This window comes from Falco biarmicus, chromosome 3 (genome assembly GCF_023638135.1).
Source record: "Falco biarmicus isolate bFalBia1 chromosome 3, bFalBia1.pri, whole genome shotgun sequence".
NCBI classification, from domain to species: domain Eukaryota; kingdom Metazoa; phylum Chordata; class Aves; order Falconiformes; family Falconidae; genus Falco; species Falco biarmicus.
In genome coordinates this window covers 110,778,525-110,804,045 of record NC_079290.1, presented here as the reverse complement: position 1 = coordinate 110,804,045, position 25,521 = coordinate 110,778,525, and the positions used below count along the sequence as shown (strand labels likewise).

Here is a 25,521-nt window from a genome sequence, read left to right as displayed (position 1 = left end):
ACCCAGCCTGGCCCGCTGTCTTGTGCCTGATCCCTGTTTTCTGCTTGCCCCTGAAACAATTGTTTTCTTTCTGTAAATTGCTAGTGAAGAAAACTAACTTAAGGATGTGTATGCTTATTACTAGTTGCATAGGATCTAGTTGCACATCCTGTGATACACGTTGGGCTATAGTAGGCTACCTAGTGTCAATTCTCCCTTAAAACAGTGTGGGCCCAGTTGTCTCTGGAGTAACTTAAAGTATTACTGAAATATGGGTTTGATCTATCCAGAACCTCCTATAAGGGTACCTGGGAAAACTTGTTTCTATTGTTAGTCTAAATATATGGCTTATTTTTGACCTAAGCTTCTGCATTTTTGCAGACAGAGGACACTGAAGTTGGAATAGGACTGTTAGACCTTTGAATTCAGCCTTTGGTCTTATCCATAGTAAGAACTGCATCTCTTTTTCTGGGGAAGATCTGAATTTTATGTGTGATACAGACAACCTTGTCTGAGAGACACTAAAAATCTGGTGGTTCTACACATAGCAGCTATTCTAGTGCCTCTTAATTAAATTGTGTCCGAGCCGTTAGTCATCTTTGTGTGCAGAAGAGCAGCTGCTTACCAGGTAAAAGTTTAGTTGAAGAGTCTGTTCCGAAGTGGTGCTGAAGCTGGTGCTGGTGAGCTTGGGAGGAGTCCTATGGTCAAGAAGTTGTGGCTGCCTTAAATTTATCAACCTCTTTAAATACTGCTTTTAGTTACATAAGCCAAGGTACAGGTAAGAAAGCTCTGTGGGTCAGGAAAGAAATTATTCCCTGCAGGAAGGGATTATTTCTCTTTCTTGAAACCATTTAGTAATTGGCTACATCTGTGCCACCAAAACTCTTGGCAACCTAAAACATCATTTTTGTGGCTGTTGCTGGAGGTAGGACACAGTAACTAAATCATTGATATGATCTGGTGTGACGTGGTTGGTTTTCTGATGAAATTTGGAGGACTGGATGGATATCGGGGTTTGAGTAGCTCCAAGGACTGTTCAAAACAATGAGTTGTTTGGGGAGCTATGGTAAGCTTGACTGTATAATTGGTATGAGGTTTTTTTTTAATGACTCAGAAAATTGCTGGTTACCTCTAAATGTTGGAATTAGTTTTGGATGGTGCTCATTAGTGCTCTACATGCTTTCCATCAGCAACACGCTCGCTGGGCTTCTTTTCATATTGAAAGTGTAACATGAAACAGACCAGCTTGAATAATGCTTGTTAGAAGGAGGGTCTGTGCGATTCCCACACTAGTCATTGTAGTCACTTCTCTGGGGCAGAGATGAAATAATTGGTTAAATCCAGTATGATTTCTTTATTGTTGAGACATCTGTAGGCTTCTTCTGCAGCCACTCAGCCTGACCTCCACAAGACTGAAGTCTATGCTCTAGCTAGACAAGAGCAGTGTATGCACTGCCACCTGTAATAGTTCCAAAAACATCATAAGCCAGACTCAAGCAAATAGTTTTTTGACCTTTTTGGCAAGTTTCATCCAAACCTTTACAGCTGATGTTTTTATTCTGTTTCCTGTACCATTACCAGACAATAGCCTCCTTGAAGTAAAAAGTCAAACTCCAAATGCATGACGAGCATGAGCAGGTTCATTAAATTGGTGATAGAATTATAAAAGATGGCACCTTGACTTGTGCTTCCTTTGAGCTTGGTTTCCTTGTGCTGGAGCAGACGTGAAGCAGAGGCCTGCGTCACTTTTTGGTGTGTGTGTGTGTAAAGTGCAGTTTATTACTTGAAGTCCACTTGCGGCTCATCTTGCCACGGTCATTTTGTAGGGATTGATCTCCAGATGGATGAGTGTAGCTACTGTTTTGATGTGTGCTTAAGATCCACTGAAAGGAGATGAAGATGACTTAGGAATGTTTTTGTATGTAAAAACTTTTCAGGATTAATATAGTGAGAAACTGACATCTACTTCCTAGGCTCGTATTCCTGCTGGGGTGGATAACAGTGCTATGTTTCTTCCCTGAGGTCCCTCTTACTCTATCAAAGCCACGCTATGCTGTTATTTTTTAATTAAAGAGCATCTTGGTGCCAATGTGACGATATGGAGGATGTTCAACTGTACATTAGTGCCCCCAAGTGTTGGGCGGATGAGGGAAAGGGTCCAAACTTGAACATGAAGTAAAGGAGTGGGTGGAAGAAGAGAATTTTTGGGTCACTGGCCCTCATCAGACCAGACACTTTTCATTCATTAGCAAAACAGTTTGTGGTTTGCCCTTTTACCACATCTGTTGTTGCATTTTTCAGACTGCCGGGTCTTCAATTAGAGTTCATTAGAGGCCTTGTCAGTCATAGGACTCCAGAAGTCCTGCCTGAAAGAAGCTGTGCATGGTGCTGGTAATGTGCCTTGGCATGGAGTGCTCTGGTTGGAATTCAGTTAGTCATTATTTGTAAATAGACTACTCGGAGGCTGTCAAAATATGCAACAGGACTTCTAAATCTCTACAGAAAGAGTTGAGTGCAGGCACGTACCTTTTTAAGGACAATTCATTAAAATTAGAATAAATTTCCATGTAGCTCCTCTGGAAACTGCAGTAACTGAAGCGTTGGAGAATCTACCTGTCGGCCAAGTCTGGACTGTAAAGCAGCTCCCGTAAGAAGAGCGCTAAAGGCGATTGCTTAGATGGATTGGTTATGAGGCTGCCCCAAGCGATAGCATTTGTAGCATTAATACAGATAACAGTCTAGCATAGATACTGTCTCACCTCCTTATTGCCTCGCATCATCCAGAAGTTGCTGCTGTTGATACACTGTGCTTCTCATAGAAGTCAGTTATGAATCCTGTCTGTTCTCAGCACTTCCTGAAAGGGAACATTAAGGTATTTTTTGGATGGAAGTGTCTCTTGGTATCAGTTAAGACTAAGATCTTGTTTTGGCTCATGGAAATCGCATTGAGTGGCATGAAATAAGGAAGCTGGTTGATCTGATCTTTCAATACAAACCATTAAGTCACTCACAAGCGGGCTCTATCAGAATTGTCCTGCTGCTTCCATTCTCTTAAGCTAAGTTGTACATTAAGTCAGTCCTGGTGTACTTGTAGCTGTGTTCTTCCCAAGGGAGACCCTGAAGACATCAGCTTTCAGATAGCGCTGCTGTGGAGGATCTCTTCTTAGGATACAGCATGTGTCACAGGGTGGGCGAGTGGCAGCTGGAGTCACGGCCTCCAGAATCTTTTGGTTTTTGGTTTTGGGGTGTTTTTTTTGCAAGACAGCTTCACTGACATGTCTTAGAGGGGTGTTTCTCTGGGAAAGGTGGAAGATGGAAGTTGGATTTATTGTGCTTGTAGGCTACATGCAGCAAATATGGGATCCGTGACAGGACTGCCTTGATGGCTTTGAGACGAGTGTGGAAGTTGATGTGCTTTCAATCTCGGTAAAAGTTAAGCAGGTTCCTTTTTCAAATACAAGTTTCCTGCTGGGTGTTTAATTTGGATGTTTGCCTGTGTGTATATAATATAAATTAGATAAAAAAAAAAATCTAGCTGACTCAGAAGAATCAGGTGGCTGGTATAAAGTGGGGATGGAGAATCATCCTTACAAAACTGGTTCATGAAACGGACAAGCAGGCTTGCCAGAGTGGGGTTTGCTCACAGCCACAAACTTCTTCCTCCCTTTTCCCAGTAAGACTGATACTCAAATAATAGTCAACTTATTCCCCGAAGTGAAAACTTTCTTGAAGTACAGAATGAAGTTATGCTGCCATGGAAGAATTAAAGCTGCAATTCTTCATAGATACAGCAGGCAGTAACTTTACTGGTTATTTTTCAAGGCTGTTTGCAATTAAGGATCTGGGAGGTGATCATATTTGCTTTCTCATCACAGGAGAATGCTTAAATATTTTTAGTAGAATGTTGTTACTTTTTCGAAAGTCCCAGAGTGATGAATTTAAAAATGTGTGAACTTAAGATTTTTGAAATATTTGAACAATATTCAGGACCTTGCTTCACATAGCTAATGTGCCTCCAGGCAAGTCTCAAATCTGCTTGCACGCCTTTAGTAACTGAAGATATATGAAGCTAGAGAATTTATCCCCAGGCAAACTGCGTTGCTTGGTCTGCACAGACCATAAAGAACATGAGAATGTGACTGCAGCTTTTTGTGTTTGGAGTCCAAGAGCCTAAACAGTATGCAGTATCGAGGAGAAAGATAAAGTAATTGAATGCAGATGGTCAGCTGAACATCTAGTGAGGGTGGAAGATGTCTTAAAAAATAATAAAAAAAATCAGACCTAGTGAAAACTTAAAATAGTGGAAGCAGAAGTGCATTGACAGCCTCGTGGTCTCAAAGCTGAGTTTTTGACCTGCTGTTCTTCCTGGACTTGCTGACTTGTGTGATATGCTCTAAGCCACCAGCTGCCAGTTTAGTTTCTAATGCAAGGATTATTGGCTAAAGAAAGGGGCTCTGGCACTCTGAATAAATTTATGGTTGTTGAGAGCCAGTTTTCCATTTGGTGAGTGGCTGTAAGCAGGAGCTTTTCCAACTAGAAAAGATTATGTCTGGATATCTTGATGGTAATTGGAGATAGCAATTAATTTATATAAATTGTTAATGTGATGCTTGGCTTAGAGCTAGCAACCCCACTTAACTTGCAAGAGATTGTAAAAGTGAATTTCACTTCTGGCTTCATATTCACTTACTCTTTCTTTTTAAGCCTAAACTCTGCCTTTTTTTCTTCCAGGCTCTTGCCACAGCGCTGCTGGTGTTAGAGACCCTTAGAATGTCTGTTTAATTATCTTTCTGAAGGAGTATGCGTGTGTATCAGTTGGTGAGCTTGAATCCTAATTAGAAACCTATCTAACATCTTTTAAAGATGGGGGCAGGGGGAAGCGAGCATATAGAAACATCGCTGGAGAGAGTATGCCTCTGCATATCCCTTAATTGTTGCTGGATATCTCCAACACCAGCTGGACTCTTGACAGAAATAGTCAAGGCTTCCCAAGATACTGATACACTGTGATGGCTCATGGGACTTGTGACTGGTAATGAGATACAGAAGCCTTCACCTGCAGGTCACTAGTCAAAGTCTAGGGCACTCTGGTTGTGCCTGCCAGATGGCTAGCTTTTGTTTCTCAGTAAGCCTCAGAACGGTAAACCTAGCAGAAGCCGTTTTATCCACTAAATCGCAGGAAGAATGCCAAGGACTCTGTTTTATGAACAGTAGTCACCTTTTTAAATGCAGTTCCTTGAGCTGAATTGAAAAATTCTGTAATTAATGTCATGTTTCTGCTGTGACATCGCTAATGAGACAAACTTGGATCTGCAATCTTGTTCGTTTGCCTTTTTCCAGAAAAGCTGATTGGTTTTAATTTTGTTTTTGCCATTTCTTGCAGTGTTGGAATTCAGTACAAATACTTGAATAAAGCTGAGCTGTTTCCAATATCAATTACCTTTGGTCTTGAACACAAAAGTCCATTTAAGTGTCATTTAATAAACAAAGCTTGAAGAATGTGTGGCCCTTGGACATCTGATGGATCAAATTAACATTTAGCAATGTGTGGATTTGTGGGAGTGACTTTACTAGTGGTTTTAGGCCCAAGATGAGTGGAGCCAGGCTTCCTTCTTGAGTTTCCACAACATCCGTCAGGCTGTGCCTGTGTTCTGCAGGAACAGGAAACTCTAAGGCTATGGAATGACTCAGAAAAATTATAATAATATTTTATTAGATGCTGGCCCAGAGGGGAAGAATCTGAGCTGAAAGGGCTTTGTGTGCCAAAATGGTTATTTTGCAAGAGAGCCTGGTAACTTGCATGTGCTCTTCTTTGCTATTTCCCCAAGTGATCCGAGCGGTGGTGTTGTCCACTTCTGTAATGATGTAAGCTGTCGTAAAAAAAAAAAAGAAAATCAGGTCTTAAGAGTTCACATGCAATTTACTCACTTGCCTGTTTTGATGTGGCTTTTAATTAAAAACGCCTCTAGTCACACGTGTGTTCAGATACCTGCACATTATAGATGCAAATTCAAAAGACAGGTGAATCTGAATGCCTTCTGTGCTAATCTTTTGAAGCTCACTTAGTCTTCCTTCTGGTTCTTTAAGGAAAAGGTAGGTTTAATCTTTAATTTTGCTGCATTTGAACATAGTTTTCTAGCGTGTGAGGTTTCTGTGCAGATCAGTACATGCTGACCTCTGAATAAACATGGAAAAAGACCATTCCCAAGGACAGAACCTTGCACCAGTGATTTGCTGTTTCAATTGTAAACATGATTCTTTTCAGTCAAGGCTGTAGAATACAACCACAACCGTAGTGTACTCATGTTGAGTGGCTAGGAAGCCAAAATACTAACTTCTGAATGTGTAAGGTGCAGAATTTGATGCAATTCAACCAGCATGATCAAAGTGAGGGTGGGGAGTGCCTGGAAGATGTGAAGAGCTCAAGTAGAGTTCTTTTTTTGTCTATACTTTTTGGGATGCTTCTTTAATCATATTTAAAAAAAATAATTCAGAAACAATTTAGTTAGCAATAAGTTCCTTTAACCAAAAAGGGAGTCAAGAAGGTATGATTATTAGGTTAGCTACTCCAAAAAGGTACAGTTTCAACTTTGGCACAAGTGATTATTTGTCTTGATAGCAGAGCGGTTGACTTAATTAAAACACTGTCCACATACCTGGCTTGCTGTGATGGAGAATAGTGTTACACGAGACAACAGAATCCTTGTTCAACATGCAGGAGAGTATACTTAACTCACTTTTCATTCAGTTTTTCTTTCCCCTGTACTACACATTCATTGTATCTCTCCCTGGAAAAAAAAAATAATCCCACAAACACAGTGCCCTGTTGCACGGTATGAGCTTCTGAATGCTGCTGCTGTTCAGTTCCAGGCTGAACAGCTGAGTCTGGACCCCCCGAGATTCTTTTTTTTTCTTTTCTAATTTACATTGAGGGTGGTCTCACTCCATGACTACACATACAACCACCATAATAGATGATTGAGTGCTTATTTGTGGAAACATGTGTGCATTAGGGTCCAGAGTACACTGTGGACCAAATTAAATTAATGATGGCCTTTAGCTAAAGATAGGAGGTTAAGATTGTATTCTACATCTGACCTTCTGCTGCTTAGGGTGGGAAAAATTTCTGTCAAAATAAAGGTGGGAGCCCAGTCTTTGCTTATAAAAAAAAAAATAAAAATCCTCTTGCTGCAATGTTTTCATTGCAGAGCACTTATTTATAGCATCGTGATGAATTGAACAAAATCACTGCTTTGGCATTTCAGTATTAGGCCTGGGGAGTGGGCTAATTCTTGCGTTTCTAAATTTTAAGTCAAAGTTCCTTATATAGTGACTGTTGGAGGCTTGCACTCAAGCACCCAAGTGCTTCTTAGCTTTTCAGTCAACACAGAACAAGCGAATAGGAGAAGTTAATAATGCAAACCCAGTGTTTCTGACTGAAACCCCAGAGGATTGGTGGTGGTTCTAAGCAGAGTTGTCTTTGCTGGCATCAGAAGGTTTGTATGTTTTCTCGCTAAAGGTAAACTGAATTCTGCGAAAGTCTGAATCTGCACAAAAGTAATTTAAATGTTTTGGGAAGGTTCAATACTTGACATGGAGAAGAATTTAAGGAAAGGTGTATGTGTAGTGTGAAATAATTGCCCAGTGCTTATGTGGCAGCAGCTAGCTTAGCCTGGCACTGGCAAATACCTCATCAGTACGTGGTCTAAAATGCAAAGCACCTAAATTCAGAAGGAATCGAATAGTCTCATGAACGTGTAGCTGAAATGTTTAAAGCTGCAAATCAAATCACTGCATTTGCCTTGTAGGCAGCTTCCTAGAGTAGAAGAGGAAGACCAATATGCTTAAGTCTTGTAAGTTCATTCTTAGAAAGGAAATATAGCAGCTGTCAAAATGTAATAAATGATAGAGAAATTATTCTTGCGAGGTAACTGTAGCTCACTTTTCCGATAATTAGAATTACATGAGTAGTTCCATCAGCTGGGATATCTGTTCTGTTTATAAACACTGTTGAGACTTTCTAATATTTTCAAAGTAGATGGGTGACTTTTTTATTCTGAAAGAAGGAGAATATATTGCCTGAAGTCCTGTCGAGTGTCCGTACCAAAGAGACAATGGATGTGCAGCACACTGTTACAATGGAGTATTATAATATAGTGTAGCATTATATTCTAGTAAGGATATGACATAATGCATTCACTGTTAGGGCTGTAAGACTAGCCATAGCACTTAGAACTTGGAAAAGTGACCGTGCTCATGAATAACTCTGTTACCAAATCATCCAGAGATAAGCTTAGGTCACCATTACTGTGTGGAAATTAAATAGCTTGCATCTTAAAAACAACGTGTTAAGAGTTTCTTCTAGTCAATAAAAGATTGTGCTCTCTCACTGAGCAGTACAGAAACACCATACTAGGCTTGTGCTATTTTTAAAGGAAAGTTAAATTTAAAAGTTATTTGTGTGGCTTTTTGTAAGGGTTGTAAATTCTGATGGTTGTTAGGAGCTTTTTTGCAGGGGAATTCACTCTGTCTTGAGTTCGGGGTTTCTTTTGGAAGTGCTTTGTATGTATATTTGAGTTTGAAGAATTGTATAGCGAGACCTCTCGTGCTCCCTTCCTGCACGCGTAGCATAGGGCTTTTCCCAAAGAAAAGAAATAGAAACAAGAGTCTGGGAAGAACGCCACTTTTCTCCAAATTGTGTTTCCATCACTATTACTCATGCTAAACGCATGTCAGAGTGAGGAGTCTGTTCCTGGGCGCTTATCTCTCTGCTGATGGGCAGCTGGCCAAATTGCAGCCAAGGAGGAAGAATATATTCAGCTGGTCACTCTTAGGAACAGCATGGAGCACAGCTCTTTGTGATGGGGTGCTTTGGGTCTTGTTGTGTGTGCATCTGAAATTGAAGCAGTCATCTCAGGTTGCTCTCTGCCTGAAGAGTCAGCCTAAAATTAATAGTTAATGGAGAAGCGAAGGAAGAGGCAAAGTGGAACCAGATGGGCTCATGAACACAGATACATCATTGCACTTAACTTGTGCCACGACACTGCTGATTTGTATCAGCTCCGTGGAGTATTAGGGTTGTCTGTTTTCAGAAAAAGTAAAGATTTTCCTAAAAGCTGCTTGCTTCCTGCCCGCTTTTATTTACTCAGTGGATGTGTAATGGTTTTGAGGTTGCTTCAGCCAGGTCTCCCAAGTATCAGACGATGAACTCCTATGAGAAGCGTCTAGCTTTATATAAATACTTAACTGCCCTGCTCTTTCATCTGGGCTCTTCAGTTATCACTCGTTACCACGTTACAGTGTATATAGGCCAAAGTAAAAAACAGATTTATATTTCAGCTTTTACAGCACTGTTGGTAACTTTACTAACCATTTCTTGATTTTCCTCTTATTTTTTGTGTGTTTACAGGATGATTGTGTGGGTTAGGTGGTGTATCTCTTGCTAGGCACATGTTTCATCCTTTGGTCTTTCTGTTTTTTGGGGTTTTTTTTGTCTTTTGCAGTCACATTGTTTTATATTTCTCCCTCCTTACTTTGACTAACATCCTCTGTATGTTATTGCTTTGTACTCAGAAATGTTTTTGTTTCAGGCAGTTTGATCTCTCATGTCACATCTAGTGCATTAAAATAGTTTGCTATTTTAATTGCTTTGCATTTTTTGCTTATGCTTTTGGGAGCTGCACCCCTAAGTTGGTTTTTCTCCTCTAGGCTTCTTTCCTTTGGAATTATATTCACCAGTTCACTGAATCAGTGACTTGAAGAGAAGAAAGCACACTTCCAAATTTTCTTTATTCCTTCCTCCCTTCCCTTTTTGTTGCTCATGAGTTGTGAATTCATCACTTCATGATTAATTTTACCCTCGATTACCTTTTGTCTTCACGTTCTCAATCAGGTTTTCTTCTCTACAATGTAGAATGAAATGTGGAAGAAATTCCACACTGGTTATTTCTTTTATCTTCTGTATTAGCATGTTGTCACCGTATATTCAAGAGCTTACCAATTGTCCCATATCCTGTTGCGTTCCCAACTTTCCATTGGGAAAGGGTGTTTTACTTCCTTGCAACAAAATCTGGAATGCTTTTCCCAAGGGAAACACACAGTACACTAATTGTTCAGTAATAACTCCAGGAATGATTTATTGATAGTCCCTCAGAAGGATTGGGAAGCGTGGCTGCACATGCCCTAGAGTATGTCCAGGGGAGATGGAGTTCCTGGAGGGAGCTGCTGGCCTGGCCGAAGCCTGCAGTATAGGGATACTGCTATCGATAACGGGGCTGCCATCAGCTCCGGAGTAAGAGGCCACAGGATGGAACTTGCTTGATTTGCTTGTGCTTGCATTCACGCTAGTTTCAGGCTGCAAAATGTCACCTCATCTCTTTGCGGTACATCGAAGCCTCTCTGCCGCGTTAAAAGCAGATCTTGTAGTCTTTCTCCCCATGAAGTGCAGGGGTACAGCGGGGGTTATGAGTCCCTGAAAAGCTACCTGTGTAGATGTATTTCATTTTATATGTGCACGCGCACAGACACACGTGTGCTTTTATTAGCCAACATGGTAATGTTTGGCCAGCTGCCTGGAAACTGTTCTAAACTCTACCCAGAGTGGGAGCTTGTGAAAAATACACTCTAGCATATGGATGGCGTATTCTTTTAGCAGCTCCCTTGTTTCTACTCCATTATAAATATTTACCTTTATTCATCAGTCCGCGACAATCAGTTTACTGGCTGTCTTTGGCAAGAAGCTAACATCGAGAAATGTATATATTGAAGTGTACTGGACCACACTAGTGGTTAGGTAATTAAACCTGAAATTATTAGTGGTGGGAGTGTAGCATTGTGTTGTAACTGAAGTGCAGATTGCTTTTTTTTTGTTTTAAAAAAATGGTTTCTGGCTTTGGGACAGACGTGGGTTATTAATAACAAAATCTGTTCTTAGGGATGCCAGTCTCTTTTAACTTTAATGTCTTACCCTCTCTTCCCTTCCTGTTGTTTTTCTCCAAACCATCAGGTCCCAAGCCTCTGTGAAGATCTCCTCTCCTCTGTTGATCAGCCATTGAAGATTGCGCGAGATAAGGTGGTAGGAAAAGACTATCTATTGTGTGACTACAACAGAGATGGAGACTCATATAGGTGAGTTCATATCCAAAGCAAGGAGCTGACTGGTTTACTTTGTAGATGAGAGCTATGTGCAAGTATTGCAGTCCCTTCTCCCTCTTGTTTCTAGCCAAAAAAAGAAATTTAATGATACTAAACTCTTCTCGGCGATGAAATGGGGACTATTTCACATCCTCTTCTCTTTAGTAAGACATGGGGTCCTCCACAGGCTGTGGGTGGGTATCTGCTCCATCGTGGACCTCCATGGGCTAAAGGGGACAGCCTGTTTCTCCACGGGTGCCTGGAGCACCTCCTGCCTGCTGCTGCACCGACCTGGGTGTCTGCAGGGTTGTTTCTCTCACATATTCTCACTTCTCCCTCCAGCTGCAGTTGCCGTTGTGCAGTTTTTTTACCCCCTTCTTAGATATGTTACCCCTGAGCTGCTGCCACTGTCACTGATGGGCTCAGCCTTGGCCAGTGGTGGGTCTGTCTTGGAGCCAGCTGGTGTTGGCTCTGTTGGACGTGGGGGAGGCTTCTAGCAGCTTCCCACAGGAGCCATCCCTTGGTAAAGGGCTGACTAACATATTTATCTTAGACTTTATGTAGCACAGTTATATCTGAGAGAGTTAAAACCAGTCGGATCTCTAGAAGAAATGACCGTGATGGCCTTGATACGAAAGTAAACCATCTATTGTTGCAGGGTTGTAAAATCTTTGGGATGGATAACAACAGAAAAGAGATGATGCAAGCAGTCAGTTTAAACAAATTCATCTTTTGCTTGCGCAAAACAGGGTGGACTTGCCAGCTGGGAAAGTCGATTTCACTCCCATTTTGCAAGGGATGGAGCCTGACTTTGGACATGCAGTGTTGTTAGTTTTATGTGAAAATCTTGGCCCAAGTTTTTAGAAGAGAAGCAATCGCTCTCTACTGAAATAGCTAATTTATTCTGAGGACTTCAGACAAAACCACTGAAAATACTTACACAATATAAGCTATATGTAATTAATTTGTAATGAATTTTGAAGTAGAAGGGACTGTAGTACTGGAATGGTACAATCTTTTCAGTATTTTGGCTGAGAGTTTGAACGCAGTCTCTCTTAATGTTCTTATTGTATACCTTGCCGTTAGGATGATTACAGTTGAGTGACTCTAATTGTTCAAGTATTTGAGTGAATTTTTTAATATTTTTTTTTTTACTCACCCTCTTTTCTGCATTGACTGACTTTTCTTAATGGCTCTAGTGACAGTGTCATAGTTCCAAATATTTCATTAACAGTCACAAAGCTTATAGTCCAGAAAACTTTGTGAATATTGTATCACTTACCTTTTATTCTTTACCCTTAATGAACAGTGCTTGGCTGTGAACTAATGACCACCATTCATCTTATGTCCTGAGCTAACAGCTTGGCCATTCTGCTGCTTCTGGTTATGATTCTAAGGGTTACGTTCTGGCTCTCCTTGCAGCTTCAGTGTAATAGTTTACGTTTTTAGGGCTAACATTGGAACTGATCTACCGTAATAATCTAGTTTTGCTTTGGGTATATTTGTAGTAGTGTTTTACATTCATCTGCCCACAATGGTTCAAGAATTTTAGTTCAAAGTGGAATTCCAGAAAATATTTTAACAATATTTTTTTTTCTTTGGCTCAGAGGCCATCATTGCAGAAGCAGGTAAACTTATAAAAGATTCTAGATTAATTGGATTCAATTGCTTTGAGTTGCAGGAAATGTACTTCTCTAAACTGAAAGCATATCTGTCTGCAAGTGATTTACACAGGGAACATGCTGAGATTCATTTTTGTCCTAGGAATAGGAGGAGGAGAATGATAACGTGTGCAGTTTGGCAGTGCATCTGGATCGTGGCTGAGTGTAAATCTTAATGAGTTTTTTTTACAAAAATAACCTATTGCAGTGGGCCAAGAAGAAAGAAGGTCTCTAAGGTGAAGTGTTCACTCATGTTCTAGTCTAACATTGAAAGTTTGTTCAACCTTCTACAAAAGTCTGGTGCTTTTTAAAAGCCTTTGTGCATTAAGCTTGTAGGTTCAAGCTGTTCAGATCTGCGTTAGCAGCTATGTGGATTTAATCAGTTCTAAATTAGTAGCTAGAATAGCATTTTATAGCTACTGCCCTCCACAAGATGTACTCGTGCAGCTGTATCCTGTCTGGCAGATGCAACAGAAGGGATTAGATCCTGTATTTCTTGTGGGTCATTCAAGAGATGCTTTCTCACTGAAGTTGTGATGTGTTCCTTGCAGTCCCCTTGGATCCTATTTAGGCTGTTGACAGGAGCATCTATCACCAGAGACACAGGAAACTTGAAAAGGCACTTGTTAAACAGTATTGTGACATGCTGAAATAACTTAAAACACTTGCACCCTCCTCGGCCCCTGCGTGTTTAATTAGTGCATGTGGCAGCCCTTTCTTTAAGGTTGTTTTCATGCTTGCCTCTGAAATTTGCTCAATCTCCTTCTGAGACGGTATTTAAGTAGTTAAGAAGCAGGAGGACTTAGGTTTTTTAAATCACTTGGAAATGTTCAGGACTTAGTAATGGAGTTTCAGAAGAGCGATTTCATTTGTTCATAAAGAATAGGCATAATATATTAATTGCTGCATTAAAGAATGCTGTTCTTTAAGGCTTTTGATTCGGATATTCTGGATTGAAGTGATTCTTCCTTCTGGAATTGATTGGTCTCAGCTCTGTTTTGTGAAGTAAATTCTTTCCTTCATCACAGAGCAAAAGCCTTTGAAAACCAAGCCATGCTAACGTGTGCATGTGTTAATCCCATTCTGTGCCTGCGTTCAGACACTGTTATTCATACCTCATAAAATCTGAAGTTGTTACTGGAAAGTGGCTCTTACACTAATTTAATCAATTAGGCCAAAATCTAGGAGGAGTTTACTGTGCTTTTAAAAGCTTTTGATATTTCCACAAAGATTTTTCAGAACCGCATGCTCAATTAGAAGTCTCAAGAAATACTGTTCCCTGCCTGCAACATGCTACATCCCTAATTACTGCACACTTCAAACTAAACACCAGGCTTTTTCTTATTGGAGAGGTTGCTAATTGCATTTCTTTTAATACTAATCCAAGGATTTCAAAGCATTCTGTGGACAACCGAGCCTCATGCTACTTTGGCAGGGAAGGTAGAGCTAGGCAGTCAGACATTCTTACTGGGAATCAAGTTTTATAGGATTTTTTTGAATGACTTTACAGTTTGACTGGGAATTAGCTTTGAGAAAAAGCTGCTGCAGGATGTTTGGCCATTCAGGTGATAACTCCAGCAGTTTCATGGGGCAGCACCCTGGGAAATGAATATCCTAATGCTTAGCCCGTCACAGTTTACTCCTTCCTTGTATTTAGACAGACTTGATACTCTCTGTGTTGCGTATGGATCAGACCAGAAGGTAGATTTTTGGAGTCTCTCTCTTGGATCTTCATAAATTTATTATTTTTGTTTTCTTCATATTGTAACAGTGCTGCTTGTGGGAGCAGCCTTTCATGCACATAGTTTCACAGGCACTTCTGCGAGTGGTCCTGTAATAATGAAGGTTTGTGGAGGATGTCAAACAGCCGTGGAATCCACATTGTGAAGGCAGAGCTTTTATTAATTTTTTTTTAATATGACTTCAAGGTCCTGACTTTGTCCATACATTTCCACGCTAAGTGTGTTTGATCACTCTATTAAATGGAATCCTTATGGGGAATTTGGTGCCAACAACACTGAAACCTGTTAGCTGAAACAAAAAACATTCTCTTTTAGGGAAATTAGAGGTCTGACTTTTGAAATTTAACCGCTTGTCCATCTGTCTTTCTTCAGATAGCCCCCATTTAAGTTTTTTAAATGGGTTGTGAGTACTCTTCCACAAAAAGAAAAATATGGGGTTGTGTTAATGAGGGTTTTGGTTGTGTGTTGGTTTTTTTTTTTTTTTTTAGGTGAAGTTGCTTCTGGCTCTGACTGTAACGGGTTGAAAATGCCACAGTCCCTTAGCTAGAAGAATCTATGTTAGTAGGCTTCCCTTAAATCCCGTCCCTGCAGCCTGCAGAAGAGATGTAAGGTTTAGAGTATCTTCACTGTGGCTTCGGTATGAGTTCCCTGCTTGCCAGTTTCCTAATCCCTGATGGAGAAGCATAGTGTTCTGAATTTACAGAAAACAGAACGTTTTTTGAATCAGCCTTTTAAAATTTAGGGAAAGAAAAAGCAAGTGCATCCTAACGGACGCTGCTGATCAGGTAGCAGCGTATGCACTGCTTGGCATACGAGCCCTGGCTTTGCTTTTGCAGACTTCATGGTAGCAAGGTCAGTGCTGTGACTGCCATAGCTTCTTTGGTGTCGTTTGGTTTTATGTGTACTGCCTGATGGGTGTAGGTGTGCCATTTGGGAATCCCGCAGGAAGAACTGGCGGTGATTTTTGTGTATCTTCGAGATTTCAGAGAGCTGTTAGGTAAAGGAGCACTCCTGTGGCTGTTGACTCTTCAAAGTTTTAAAGTGAGAACCACCACCTGAAAAACATAGCTCTGGTGGAACGTGACATAATGATTTAGCTTTTCCTGGTGTCTCACCTTTTGAATCAGATGTGGTAGGGAGGAGTGAAGGGTTGTGAAAGCCAGAGCAAAGCAGAGCCTGTTCTTTGTGCTTTGTACTGAACAGATGTCAAAACTAGATGCCTTTGAGAAACGAATAACAAATGGCTGCTGAGGAAAAAGCCCTTACGTATGGACTGCATTAAGATCTAGTACTAGTAGGCTGGAACATTTTGAGAAGGGAGCAGGTAAAGGGTAGAGGTACCTTTCTTTAAACTAGCAGTGATATATGTAGGTTGGTTATTCCAAGGGGAAATGAAAAGGAGAATGCAGGTTTACAGAATGGGAATTATAAAAGTCCCAAGCAGATGGGCAAAGGGGTCCATTAATCTTTTAATACCAAATCTTTCATTAAGAGCACAAAATCTCTTCCACACCTGCAGAAACTATAGTAAAACCTACAGCTTTACAAACCCTGTTAAATCCTTCAAACTGTTCAAGCGTTTTCCTAATGTTATGCTAAAAGTAGAGTTTATTTCAAAGCAAAATAGTGGAGTAGAATTTGGACCTTAATTGTAGACAGCAGTGTTTGGCTCAAATACTGTCACGTCCCAAATAAACTACACAAACTATTTGTGTTTGCATGAAAATAATTTAAAATATCTAATGTGCTGAGACCTCCTTTTTGAATATTTAAGAAGGATATAGTAGAAACCTGAAGATGGTAAGTGTTCCCCGGGTACACGAAATTTTGAGGAGTCAGTGTCCCCTTTTTGTCAGCGTTTGAAATGGCTGTTGAGGGTGAAATGCTTACAGGTTGCTCTCGTGCCTTTTGGTTTTCTGGAAGTTTGGCATCTGCGGATCAGCTCAGACCCAGCGATCCCAAACCTTTCAGTTTGTCTCGGTTGTCTAACTGCCTCTGTTTTTCTTGTCTCTTTGGCAGATCACCATGGAGTAACAAATACGATCCTCCCCTGGAAGACGGTGCCATGCCATCTGCTCGCCTGCGCAAGCTGGAGGTGGAAGCCAACAATGCCTTTGACCAGTACAGAGACTTGTATGTCAGTTCTACCATACAGAGCCCTCTGCTTTCTTTGTTTCCTTCAGCAGGCATGCAGTACACACAATGAGTCTAAAATGTGGTCGCTAGCTGCCTCTGAGAGTGGCATACCGAGGAAATATGGGTGGGCAGCTGCTGATCTGCTGTTGGGAAGCGTATCTGCTGTGATTTCACAATATGAAAACATGATCAAATTTGTCAGCTGATGCTGAGGTGCTTTCCTGCCTCCCTCCCCCCTTTAACAGATTAATGGTGTCTTTGTCCTGAAATGACCTGTGTTCTCTTTGATCTTGACTAAGTTCAGTCTTAAACCATCTGCTTTTTCCATTCCCTCAAGCCTGTAGTCTCTCAGAATATCTCCGTGTGTGTATGTACATATATATCTATATCTATATATCTATCTCAGCAACTTTCACATCTTCCAGTAAAACAGCAGGCACTAGTATACCAAAACGCAGCAGCTATATGGGGATTAATGTACTTCTGCTGCAAGGGCCATGCTTTGACGGTCGTTTTAGGCCCTGTCTTGTTAAAGAGGTGTAAAGCAAAGGAATTAATAGAGCATGTGTCAGATAAACGTAGATTAGGCAGTGCCTTTTTTAAAGCAGCAACAGGAAACTGTCTGGGTGACTTGGCAGTTGAACAATTTTTCTAAAAGGTGGGACTGCCCTGATCTTGTATTGCAATTGCGTCCAAGGGCTTGAGATGTGATGGGATTTAGCTGTTGTCTTTATAGGTTGTGGTGTCCTAAGCAGTGATGGGATGGAAATAGTAATGCAAAATGTAAAAATCAAGCGTGGGTTGCAAAAAAAAAAAAAAAGGAATGTACTGCTTTCTTCAGTAACGGGATGCTCTCTTACTGGAGGTGCCTAGTGGCCATGAAGAAGGTGAAGAAACTTGCTTCTTCACATTGCTCAAAAATAGAGATAAAACACATCCTTAGAGGTAGTTCACTGTGCGTCACTGTACTACTACAATGCTAACAAAAGCAGGTTAAAAGGTACTTTTCTTGCTTGATTTTCTACTTATTTTAAGATGTGGGTTGATGTAAATGTAGCCTGTCCAAAGGTGTAATCATCACATTTTTGTTACAGGTATCAGATTTTTACTCATTTTCATGTACTATTTTCATAGATACAGAGCTTGTCTTGTAAGGAGCGGTTGGTATCTGAACTTACTGGAAGAAAGGAACTTTGCATTTGCAGCAAAGAGGTTTGCAGTTACTCCCCAGGTGCAGAACAGACTGGGACCAATAGGATTTGTAATACACTCAGATGAAAATGAGTAGGTTTATGCAACCAAGGTTGTCTTTTAAAATCCGTTTCTGATCAAGTGACCATGAACTCATGGCTGGGTACAATAACTTCTTTAAAAAGGTTTTGTTGGCTGGAAGAAAAGCACGGTGCAGATTACTCAGACTTGGGTGAATCTGCTGAACCCTGTTCAGCGTGTGGTACAACAGTAGTCTTAATATATTGTATGGAAGTAAAAGGCGAGATTGTATAAAATTTCATCTTTCAGTTTGTCAGTCCAAGTTTTATAGGCGATACATTGTTAGAGGGGATACGGGAGGGGTTTCTCACAAAGACTTCATTCTCATGTCATCAGCCAGAAATGACAGAGGCATTATGAGTCGCAGTGTAGTCAGACTAGATAAGCGCATCTGTCAGCACAGTATGCTTTGATGCATGTTATGATCTCAGAAATGTGTCAGAAAAAGAGGAGAAGGGTGGCTTACGTTTTGCTGAGCGGTGTAAAAAAAATTGTGGCATTTTTGGAAAGAATTTGCAAAGTTAGAGAAACTTAACCAGACCATTTGAAAGGTTCCTCATGCTTGAAATTGGAAATGATTTGTATTTTACCTACAACAGAGGATTGGATAGAAACATGCTTTTGTTCTAGTAGATGGACTCTGCAGTTTCCTTAATAAGACAATTGGGTTTTGTATTTTGACATCAGAAGCTTAATTTTTACTTGGAGATTGGAGCCGTGGGGGGAAATGAGGTGGGGGTAACAAGCATCAACTTTTCACGCTGCTGCTTGCTGGTCTTGCCAACAGATCAGGTTGGGAATGGCTGTAACAATTACCCGCGTAGCAGCTGCTGAGGCCATGTGGGAGTCTGAAGTGTGGGGAAGGTTGTAGTGGGAACAAGATGGCAATTGCAATGATGTAATTTCCATGGTCTGCTGGAGCTGGAAACTAATACTGTGTACCCACTGTAAAGCCAGAAGTAGGACCGAGCCATGTGATGGCAATTAAAGGTGTCAGTGGCCTTCTGGTTTGGCAGTTTGCAGCGCTGGGAAAGGAGTGCATGATGCATCGGTTCCAGGACAAAGTTATCAGTGGTGTTTCAAATCCCAGAGGCAGTGGCAACAGAGTTTTTCCAGCGTTGTGAAATATTTCAGGCTCATTTGAAAGCATTGTTGTATTAATCAAAAAAGTAGTGTGCTGGCATCTTCAGTGCTGTATCTTTTGTGGAAATTAGGGTTTCTGTTATATGGGAAGATTTATGACAGGTCCACCTTCCAGTAACGGTGTTCCTTTCGTAGGCAGTGGCCAAAAAACTTTTTTGAATTGACCTGCAGAGACTTCTGTTGTCTCTGTTCACTCTGATGGGTTCGTCTGTCCAAACAGCCCGTTCTTGGGTGACACCAAGCTAATTGATACTTCACATTACAAACTCTTTTTCTTAAAAAATTGCAAATTTAAGCACAGTGGCTGTTGCACTGTTAGGCTTTCAGCTTGCGTTGCAGAAATGCAGGTTATGAAAGGGGATGAAAATGGTGTGGAGAGAGAAACCTCAGATCTGACACAACAGGTTCTCATACAGCGGTCCCTTAAGCGGCTGTTCTGTCCCTCTCGAGAATGTTTTTGAACTGCACCTCTTAACCACAGCTATGCTGTGTTTTATGGTAGAGAGGTAACAGTTAATACAAAAATAATCTTATGTAAGCAGTCATTCACAGAGAACACCGGGCCCCAGTGTGCTTGAATTTCCTGGGCTGTTAGACATTTTAGGCCTATAATGAGGGTTTCTGCTAGCTTTTTCAAAGCAGTTTGTGGCTTTGTTTCCAGCCATGCTGGGCTAAACTGCTGGATCTTGTGCTCGCAGTCATCTGGCCGGTGTGGACTGCCCATCGCAGAAAGATGTTGTGTTATCTTAATACCTTGCAAACGCCGATCTCTGAGGTGTTGCTCTGCACAGTGCTCGCTTCATTCCCCAGTTTTGAAATACATCTTATACTGGTCGTTCTGGTGGGGTGTGGAAGAGGAAGACGTCTCCTTCCTATAGAAAAAGAAGTGCTTGTGAGAATATGTGCTATTCCCACTCTGCTCTCAGCATATGGTCCCAGCTTCCTCTGGATTATCTCCCGTTTTACCTTTATGCACAGTAAGGTGATAATACCTCGCAGGGTTCATCTTGGGTGTCTCCCAGGACTTCAGATAGTTTCAGTTTTTCCTTGTGGCAGTCCCATTTGGCCCACATACCGTTCCTTTTTAGATTTCTGTTTTAATCAGGTGTGGTAAGTATCCACCTACGTTTAGTGACTCATTGGCACGTATTTGCTGTTTCCCAAGGGGTTGGCACCTGCTATCGTGGGTGTTTTGATAGCAGCAGCCTGTTACGCATTTGTTAACAATTTGCGTGAAATAATCCATTTGGATTTCCTCACTGGTGACTAGTTTTGTCCCAAAAAGCTTATTGGCCAGCACACTGAATGACCGTAGCGTGCAAACAAGCTTGGAGGAGTCTTGTAATATTGCATGGAGTTGTTTCAAATTGTGAAAGCTCGAGAAGAACAACTTTGTTGGATCCTCAGTGCCTCTTACACCAGTGCTGAGTTGTTCCCTGCCAGTGTCTGTTTTAATGCATGCTACCTTTAAGTATCTTCAGAGTTGCCCACCTTTTATTTCTGGAGGCATGTTCACATCTTTTTGGGTTAAAGAGGAATTGTACTGGGTTTTAAGTCCCTGTCTGTTATCTAAGTTAAACAACAAGCATATTTCTTGGTTATCTGTTTTACCAAAATGCATGTCACTTTCCCAAAAAACAACTGTTTCATTTTGATCTCCTGCTGCCAGGTTTAACTCAGACACTGCCTGAAGCTAATGCCGTGGTATGTTTTTGTTCAGTAGGTTATTATTCCCAGATGGAAGTCTAATATCTTACACCATTCAGTTAGAGCCTTGGCTCTCCGCTTCCAATATTGTGAAGATAATTTCTTCAAACACATGGTTGTAATGTATTGCCCTTTGCTTGACGTGTGTGTGCGATTGATTGAAATCAAAGCATAATGAGGAGCAGGGCATCTGGTTAAATCTATCTATTTTAGATGCTGTGTTCTGTTGTTTTGCGTTGGAGATAATCAGTGCTTTAATTAAGTAATCTAATTGCGCTTTGTTGTCTGGAAGAAATAATTTCTGAAGTGATTAAATAGACCTCCCTGGGGAAGGATGCTGCTGATCTGAATATTTCTACAAACAAGATGAGTTTTGGCAACTTTGGACTGGTTTAGTAAGCTGACATACATTTAGAAAGCTATTTCTTACTTCTTTGTTTCTTGGGTTAAGTTGGATTTAATGGTGCTTTTGATTTTTAACAACCTTTAAAAGAAAAGGAAAGAAAAAAATGCTCATCTTAATCATTCTGCTCCTGAAAATGTTTCTACTGATTAAGGTTTTGAGTTCCCTCAACAGTGTGAGCAATGAAGCCTTTTGAACTTCTGCTTCTATCTGTGTTTTGATGTTGATCCATTTTCAATTTATTATGTTAGTGCTCTGGACAAGGAATTTGGTAGGAGCGGAAGGAGGTCTGGGAGAGGATTGACCTCTAAAATGTCTTTGTTGTGTGTAATCCTTTTATTATTGAATTTTGTTTTGGAATCCGGTCCAGAATGGAGTTAGTCACTCAAATGTTTGATGGTGTTAGCAGTGCTGAGGATGGCACCCCTGCCAGCCAAGCATATGTCATGCTCTTTGCGGTATAGAAAGTACCAAACCTGAACGTCTGTCACCTTTCTGTTTTCAGCTCGAAGATGAAAGGCTACAGTGGCTGCCTGTACGTGTGGCCCTTCAGGAATGCGCAGATTTGGGAGCCTTTTGCTAGAGAGCTTGAAGGTGCTGCTGGTCAGGGGCAGCAGCAGAGTCCCAGTGACAGGCAAGCTTACCCGTCAGTTTTTAGAGTGCTCAGGGCTGACTTTTTATTAATTTTTTTTGTTGTTATTAGTGTGTTTAATCTCATTGAAGAGCTTGATTTACTGAACTTGCGGGTTGTCTTGTTTTGACCCTGTGGCTTGTTGGCATTGAACTCTGCACCATCATCTCTGCTATCGAGTATGCTCAGATGTCCTGTAAGCTGCTGGATAGCTTTCCCCTTGATAGCTGTTCTTACCGGTTTTCTTAATTTATTTTGGATTCTGTGCATGAACCACCTCCGATACTGGCCTTTTGCCCGCTTGGCTTGATAAGAAAAAATGGCAACCCTCTATTAGGGCTGACCTTAGACTTTAATCCTTTCAGAGTGCTGCTGTAGATTGTCATCTCATTTCTCCTCCCCTGCCTTTGTATGTTTGTTTACCTGGTCTGATAGACCACACGATCCTCTCGGCGGAGTTCATTCCTCTCCGATTTTGAACTTCTCGCAAGGTTTGTAGCAACTGCTCTATTTATCTGCCTGACCGAATTTGATTTATATTGTGCGGGGAACAGCGCCGATTCCACCAAGTAAATAAAAGGAGAGCACCAGATGTAAGAGGCATAATGAGCGTTTTTGGTTTTAGCACAGCCTGCCGCTGCTCGTGCCTGTAGGTGTGCACGGGGGAGCAGGCGCTGAGCTTCGATTCCTGTAGCCTGCAGTGCCACTTTCAACTCACAAAGTGATTAGGCAGCTGTGAGCTCTTTATATAAAGCATTCTGTCTATGTTTAGATGTAAACCTAGTTTGCCTAAACTCAGAACCCATGGAAAGCTTTGAAGTGACTTTATTGCCATTAGCTCACTGTTCCTCATTAATGGTTACTAGCCCTTTGTGATGGCTTTCTCTTGGGCATGATGGTTACTGTGGTTTTCGCAGCAAGGGCCCTGCAGATTGAATCCAGATGCATTTGTTATGCATCGTAGCACTAAGGAAACCTGACTTTCCATCTCACTGCTGGCGAGGGTTTTGCACAATAGGGTGTGACATCAGGATTATGTCATCTGTGAGATTCTTGCCTCCGGGTTAGACTGATAAGTACAAGATGAAGTCTCATAAGACAGACCTAAACTGCCAAGATGCTCGCTGCTTTAATGTTCGTGTGCTTTTAAAATTACAACCATGATGTTTTCCCAAGGAAATTGTTTAGATGTAAGAGTAAACAGAGCAGCGTTGGGAGTCCCCATGGGCAGCTCAAAACTCAAACCAGAATCAATATTGAAGTTGCTGATATATAATACACAGATTAGAGCAAACTTAGAGGGGAAAAAATTAAGCATACTGTCATGCTGTGAAAACTAGATTAGTTGCTTTTCATCTGATTTTTATTTTCTTCTTTGGGTGCTTCATTTTGGAGCAGTTCTGTACGGACTACATTCTTATCTTCTGAATCTGAGATATTTGGCGGAGGAGGAGTTTTTCCCTTGGGTTCCCACGGTTCTCTGTGATTACATAAAAGTGAACGCTGGAGAGGGAAAGCTTGTATTAGGAGGTCAGCACTGATGATGCAGCACTGTCCTCAAACACCGCTCTCTGAAGGCTTGCAATCCCTAGTAAGAAATTACTTACATGCTTTCAAAAATGGAGTGAGACTAGATTTTAAAGTGTTGGTTTATTGTAATCTGAAATTTTCAGACTGAGTATCTCTTAATAGTAGTACATGGCTGTGCTTGCACTTACAGAGATTTTTACCTTTTGCCCTCACAAATCTGTGGTGTTTTAATGGTGGAAAATTGAAGACAGAGTTACTTAATAGCCATCTTGTAGCATGTCAGATATTGCCTGTTCAAAGAAGTACATCACGTGAAATCTGTAGTCTGCACAGACTTTGGCAAACCCGATACATGACACGGAAGACTTCTGTTGCTGTCTTCTCCCCTCCTACCCATATTTGAATTATAGCTGGCAGAACCTAAAATGTGTCAGACTGTCGGTGGCTGAAGCAGTGGGCTGTCTCTGCAGAGCACGCTGGTCCAGCGGATGGGTACGGGTGAAAGATTTGTAAGCAGTCGGCGCTTCCTGGTAGTTAATGAACCGGTTACAGGTTTGGACATGTTACAAAGTGACCCATTGTCTTGCTTATTAGGTGGCTAATGGAACTGTTTCCAGGTGACTTCTCAAAGGGGATTTAGTCATTAGTTTCCATCTGCCAAGAGCAATCGGATGGTAAGGAAAATGTGAGCAATACATGTTTTGTGGTGGTTTTATTTATTTATTTTAAAAGAAGTACTAGAAGGCACAAAATGGGAGGCTCTGGGAGGTTTTTTTAGCCTTCAGGATCCCATTGTTTGGATACTGTTTTTGCTCCTTACGGAGTTCTTGCACTTCACAGCTCTGCTTCGCAGTTTGAGTCATCCCACCATGGTCCAGATGTGTGCTTTTAAGTACAACTGGCATTGAAGTTACACATACCTAACTAGATTGGTATGTTTGCTCGAGGGATTTTTGCACCTGTGTATGCTGGAAAGAATTTCTGTAAAATACCTGTACAGAGTCCACAAGCATACTTTGGGCTGAATTCATAAACTGCGGTGAAAAACAGCTGGTCTGTATACACAAACATTTTAACTTCTTCATTTTAAGTATTTAGCTAACATTGTGAAAGTGTTACATGGTTGCCCTCCTGGGACCAAAGAAGGAGGGAGAGAGGAGTTGTAAATCATCTGTACTTAGGCCAGTGGGAGAAGTGTTATATCCTGGTTAGTTCCTGGTACCAACCTGCCCTTTTTATTAGAGAGCAGGCTTGTGAGCCTCGTTACTAGAAAGCTGGATGGAGGATGCAGGCAACAAAATTTGGTGACACTTCAGATCTCTTGGTGTTGCCCTGAAGGCTTCCCCCCCCTTCACTATAGCTATAGATTGCAGGTGATTGGAATGAACACCTTAGCAAGGTTTTGGGGTTGGCAGAGGGTGGGGTGCTGAACTTGCCACTTCCTTCATATTTCTGTTGCTGTTTATGTGCTGGTCTGAGGTGATGGGGTGCAATCACAGGGGAAGGACTCGGTGAAAATTGTGCCAAAGTCATTTGCCGTTACAGCCATCTGTTTTAATAATGGTTGAAATGCCTGTTTCCTCACCTGGTATTTTAGGTAATGTTTTGGGGTTGCTGTTAGACACTGGCTTCTCAGACTGTGACTTTTAAGTCATTGTCACTCTTGTAAAAACATTTGTAGCTGAATGCTCGATATTTTCCTTTGGGGGTAGGTTTTTTAGATGACATGTTTCTTGGAAGTCTGTTGATCTAAATAGATGGAGACATTTCTCTTCCTGTGCTGAACTTCTGTAGCTGGAAGAAATGGCTATGAAACCTGGGAGGGGGAAGAAAATATATTTTGCTGCTTTAAATGAGCCAGCTCAAAATACTGTGCAACTCTTTTGAAGGTTTGCATAGCCAGTCTGGGGGTTCCAGGTACTGGTGCTTTGGCACAAGGGTTTTGTGGCTTAGTGCTGCAAGAGCCATAAGCCAGAGACACTGGGTGGGTTTTTGTTTCTGGCTCTCGGTTACTTACTGGAAAATACGCAAGTGTTTTTATGGATGAGTGATTTGGTTCTGAAGTGTAATTGAAAGTCATGGTTTGTTTGTGTTGCAGTGCGGTGGAAACTCATTTTCTCCGTCTAGGGTCCAGCATTCATTTGCAAGGCTTGTTAAGAAGTAGAATGCTATCAGGAAAGTTAC

The 25,521-nt window shown here is 41.2% G+C and overlaps 1 protein-coding gene across 3 annotated transcripts in view; it reads left to right on the top strand.

Annotated features, from left to right (window-relative positions):
• CAPZB (capping actin protein of muscle Z-line subunit beta) overlaps positions 1-25,521 on the top strand; it is a 63,788-nt gene that overhangs the window by 20,151 nt on the left and 18,116 nt on the right. For all 3 annotated transcript variants that reach the window (XM_056333841.1, XM_056333840.1, XM_056333842.1), the window contains 2 exons: positions 10,985-11,106; positions 16,535-16,648. In XM_056333841.1, coding sequence (XP_056189816.1) covers positions 10,985-11,106; positions 16,535-16,648 — 236 coding nt within the window. The remainder of the gene's footprint in view (positions 1-10,984; positions 11,107-16,534; positions 16,649-25,521) is intronic.